We start from the raw sequence: 5471 nt of genomic DNA on the forward strand, positions 1-5471 counted from the left end.
CACCCTAAAATACAAGAAAATAGAAATGTATACATGGGGTTTAATACAGCCTGTCCAAGGGTTATATCTAAAATATTTTTTATTAATAACAAAACTGAGCAATCAGTGCATACATTACAAAAAAAAAAAGGTTGAAGATGATGCATTATGTTTTTCCAGAGGACATCCCAACAATGTAATAACATATGTTCCATAAGTTTAAATGTAAGGACAATATTGACAATTTTCTCTAAGTATAATAATTTTAGGATATAAAAATTGATTATAAGGCTATTAAAAATATTACAAATTTTTTTGGACAAATATAATATTTTAAAATTTATGAAGAGTAAATATAATATCTAAAAATTAAGTTTGATAATCGGGTTGTTAGGAGTGGACTCGACATCGGGCTCCACATCACGTAGGTGGACTCGGTGTACACCATGCCTCGTCCTCGGATAGCGTAACTCGGTAGTGTAACGTCCCAAAATACAAAGTAAAAATTTTATTTTTTAACATCCTAAAACATTCATTCACTTGTTCCAAAATACAATCAAAGTTTAATGTATTATCAAACATTACAGTGAGTCATAAAAAGGTAGTGCGAAATAAAATTTCAGAGGATGCAGTGCGATCAAACCGAACCCTTCCCTTCAGAACCAAAACTATCAGAAACTTTTAAACATAAAACTGTAAGCACAAAGCTTAGTAAGTTCCCTAAAACCCCACATAATCATACGGCCCCCACCCAATTAGCATAACATGCCCCGCCCAACTCAGATATCAATTTCTGCCCATCATACATAAGAGACCCCACCCAACATAAATGCAAGTCAAAAAAATAGCTAGCATCCTATATAGTATAGTGAGAAAACTCACCTCCCACTTAAAGCCAAAACAATCACAACTCGTAAAGCCGTGAAACCGATGCTACAACGAACCTATCGAACACCCAAGATCAAACATTAGTCTACACTCTAAAACTATCAATTCGACCAAAAATAACCTAGGTCAAATAGACAACGGTCAAAGACAACACAAACTAACCTCCACTTCGTGGCCACCCATTACCCACATCGTGGTAGCTTGACGACCAGTCGTAACCAAACCGGTCACCATGTTGTGGCAAACACGCCACCATGTCATGACAATTGCACATGACCAATATCGAAAATATGAGGAAGAGAAAACGAATGTCCCATGCACGATTATTTTGATGAATACGTGATTTTTCAAGGTTATTTTTTTCAACGACTTTTCAAATGATTCGTTTTGTTAGCAAGCATATGAGATTGGAAGCGAAATGAGACTTTGCAAGAATAGAAATAATTCTTACAAAGATTTGATAGAAATTATTTGGATCGTTCGATCTTGGGACCGATCGATCTTATAATTTAAAAGATCAATTTTCGGATGAAATTTTCATTTATATTATAGTAGCTATGATGTTTTTATTTATTTTTAAGTGAATAAGTATTTATGTTTGTATTTTTTTTGAAGTTTGTAAGGTTGTAAGACTTTTTTTTCGTTATCATTATTTTAATTTGTAACAATTAAAAAATACTTAAAAAATGTTAAATATTAATTTATTAAAGGTGTGGCAACTCATCCCTTCCAAACGAGAACATGTTGCAGAGGTGCGCACAAATGTATACTCTCTAGCCTACAAACGACATGGTATTCTTTTGTTTCTTTAAAGAAAAATATGTAACCAAATTTATAAAGAATGTTTTAGAATAATAAAAACTATACTTAGTTGCAATTATCTGGAGAACGAAACAAAAACTTCAGTACATAAATAATACATTGACCCAATTTTAATAAAACCACAAATAATTTCTTTTTAAATCCAATATCATCTTCGTTTTTTTTAGTTTTAGACAAAAAAAAAAATGAAAATTACGAAACAATTTCACTTTTTCTGATTAAAGGGATTATAAACGTAAATTTGAATAAGTATATTTTCATTTTTAGATTTATAATTTAAAAAAGGCAGCTATATTAAAATATATTGTACAAAAATTGCTAACCTTAGGGAAAAAAAAAAAGAAAAAAAAAAAAAGAACTAACTTCAAACTTCTCTGAACTTCTCTTACTAACGTCGAGATTCCGGCAAACGTCAAAAGAAAGCATATTTTTGAAATTCCAAAACTATCCCCAACAAAACTTTGCTTCAACTGCCGTTATAATCACTGGTACCGTTATCGTTACCGTCAAGTTCAGTATCTCCGGCGAACGTTTCAACTCTCGACAACCATTCCATCATCGTCGTTAACATTGCCGTTGTCTTCAACGTCGCCGTCATCGACCCACCTTTCAGCCTGTCTACACTCCATCTTGTGACGCATCCTCCAGTCGAGTGCTTGACAGGCTCGAGAACAGTAGTTAACTGCTCCGCAAACTGAACATCGCCGGAACTCATGTTTTCTAGTCTCCGGCCGACCACAACCGGCATGAGAGCATAAACGAAGTCCCGGAGCAAGTACCTTATCGGAAAACCAATCTGTAAGAAATCGGTTGGAGGGATGAGGTTCCGGTGCAGGCACGTTACATCCGAAATCGCTAAGTAAAGGACACCCAGGACCCACGACGTTTCCATGGCGGAGGTGAGGTAGCGGGTTCCATGTCAGCCAGTTACCGGACATCAACGCCGACGGAGTTGTTGAAAGTACGGCGGCAAGTTCACGGGCGTTGGCTTGAACCAAAAACCGCCGGCCTTCGACAATGTTCTGACGTACGCCGTAACCCTCTTGGAGACAATGTCCGAGTTCCCGGAGCGCGTCGATGTGGCCGAGAAACGCCGCACGGGCGCAAAGAGCTACACCGGCGCGTAAGTCCTTGTCAGTTTTTGAACCTCCGCTACCGTTGAACTGAATCACAGCAAGTGCGTATAACGCCGGAGCGTGAGAATTAATCGCCGCCTTAGCCATTAGAGACGCTCCGCTTCCTCGATTTTGCAAACAGTAAAACCGAATCTGTGTCAAACAAAATAAAATTCATGTCAGTTTAATTAATGTTCCCAAATAGAATGTCAATCAACACGTATAGACCATAAAAATTAGACTAACCATGCCAAGTGTGTAACAAGCTTCAACATTTCCGGCATCTGAGCACTGTTTAAGAAACCGGTGAGCAGATTCCGACCAGTTTTCAGATTTAAAAGCGAACGCTTTCGGAGATGCTTTTGATAACACAAGAGAGTGAACACCTAACGCGTTTAACCTTTTGCATCTGTTCAACAAACACAAACAAAATCAGTAACAAAATTAACAAAATTGTCGTAATAATCGGATCCTTTTTCAGACATAAAAATAGAAACTGTAAAAAAAGTCACAAAATCCCAAATCCGGATCCTTACGTTGATAAAACGCTGACAAAATCGGAGGGACAGCCGGCGGTGGCACCAAGCTTTGCAAGTATAAACAAAACGATGTCGTCTGGAAGCGTATCAAGAAAATCACACTGGCCGGAAAGAGTCACCACCGGTGTCCCCGACGACGGCTTGAACCTTTTCCGGCTGTGTATCATGTTCTCATTCCCTTCTCTTCTCTTCTCACAACATATGTTATTCACCTTGGGATAAGAAATCCCACGCCTTGTTCTCATTCCCTTCTCTCTTTCTCTCTCTAAAAAGAACAGATATGTGTCTGTATATATATACAGATGGGTATATCGTGTATATATATAGATTTATAATATATATTTACGTATAAATACAGGAATTTGTATGTATAGATTCTGAATTTTCCTGTGAGAAGAAAAAACTGAGGCCTTATATATATAGCAAGAGACGTTATCGAATTAATGAAGAGGGGAGAGGGGAAGATGAAACACAACAACAAAAACGACGCCGCCGAACATTAAATTAAAGATCTGACCATTGAGACATATAAATGCCCAAAAATATTGATTTAATTACGATACTACCATTCTTCTCTACCATGGTTTGTCGTTACTGTAAGCCAGAAGAAGAAATTTTGGTCAAACAGCGTTTACTAGATCCCTCCGTCCGTCGTCCTCCTCCACTGCACGCCTTGTATGCTTGTAACGTACAAGTCTTAAAGATGACAAGTTATCTTTCATAAATTATTATATGCTCTATCAAACTTAAATGTTTGTTTGTTTTTTTTTTTTTTTTTTTAAGAATTTTATAACAGCGTTTTTGCATTGTTTAATTTAATTTTTGTTCAGATTTTTCAGTTTAAAACGGTTAATTTGTTGCACGTGTCGAACTAACTTTTGTTAATTTGTTTGAATGGATCAGCATTTTTACTTTCTAGTGAGTCCTATGAGATGATCTTTGTATTTAGGTTTTTAGTAACAATTTTTTTTTTGTTTGATGGGGTATTTATGATTGTTTATATATATATATATATATATATATATATATATATATATATATATATATATATATATATATATATATATATATATATATATATATATATATATATATATATATATATATATATATATATTTCAGTATGGTACTGGTAAAATGAGTTTTCAATGTTTGAATAACAAATTTTCATAATCACTTATTAACTTAGAAACAAAAATGTAAATTTGGTCCTTGTGGTTTGCAAAAATCTTTGGATGAGGTCTAAAAAGTTTTCAGCTTGCACAGAATGTCCGAAATCAAGGTTTTTCTAGGTTTTGTCGAAAAAAAATTGAAATTACCTATTTACCCTTTTGATTTGAGTTTTGTATTTTCTTTTCTTATTTATATTAATTCTTTATGAAATAAAAATAAAAAACTAAGAAGATGACCCCCACTCCACCCCTACCAGTACCTCTCTCTCTCTCTCTCTCTCTCTCTCTCTCTCTCTCTTTCTCTCTCTCTCTCTCTCGTTGCTAGTCCGATGGATGTCAATCAATTGCGGACGGATGTACGGAGTTTCAGTGGTCGACGAGAACGAATCGACGAAGGAAAAAGGGAGGACCTATGGGGTTTGGCTAGATCGAAGGAATGAAGGGAAAAAACAGTGAAGCTTCTTCCTGCTCCAATGGTGATGTGCGAAGCGGGAAAGGTTTGATCAGCGACGAGGGATGTCGTCTCTGTGGTTTGACGAAACCGAAGGGACGAAGGAAATGGTGGAGTATCGCGAGCAGCAGCAACAAAGAAGTCAGGATCCTCGGTGGGTTTGCTCGACGGAAGGGAAGAGGAGGGTACGAGGGGTGATCGTCGGTCTCAGTGGGTGTTGCGATGAAGCAATCAGTGGTTGGCAGGTGCGTGATTGGGGGCTGCTCCAACAGCCTCCCCTGTTCTTTTTGTTTTCTGTGGTGGTGTTGTGGGAGGCAGCAACAACTCTAATTGCTATTATGTTGTTTTTCTCTTGTGTTATTGTTTTGTTCTTGACTGATTTGAAAGGGAGTATGCAGGTGTTTTGATGGGTTTGAAACATAAGAACTTTCCTATGTGCACATGCAAACCCTAATTGCTTGGATCTAGGTTTCTCTAATTGAACATGCATTATGTATCCAAGACT

At 36.7% G+C, this 5471-nt stretch overlaps 1 protein-coding gene across 1 annotated transcript; it reads right to left on the bottom strand.

Moving 5' to 3' along the window:
* Positions 1-1987: 1987 nt before the first annotated feature.
* LOC145001456 (F-box protein At1g67340-like) lies at positions 1988-3727 on the bottom strand. Its single transcript, XM_078960827.1, has 3 exons — positions 3341-3727; positions 3051-3213; positions 1988-2957 (listed from the first exon to the last, which is right to left on the bottom strand). Exons 1-3 carry the CDS (start codon positions 3586-3588, stop codon positions 2223-2225), a joined length of 1146 nt encoding a protein of 381 aa, XP_078816953.1. The 5' UTR covers positions 3589-3727; the 3' UTR covers positions 1988-2222.
* Positions 3728-5471: the final 1744 nt, after the last annotated feature.

The sequence above is a fragment of the Lactuca saligna genome, chromosome 6 (genome assembly GCF_052625555.1).
Source record: "Lactuca saligna cultivar CGN05327 chromosome 6, ASM5262555v1, whole genome shotgun sequence".
Taxonomy (NCBI): domain Eukaryota; kingdom Viridiplantae; phylum Streptophyta; class Magnoliopsida; order Asterales; family Asteraceae; genus Lactuca; species Lactuca saligna.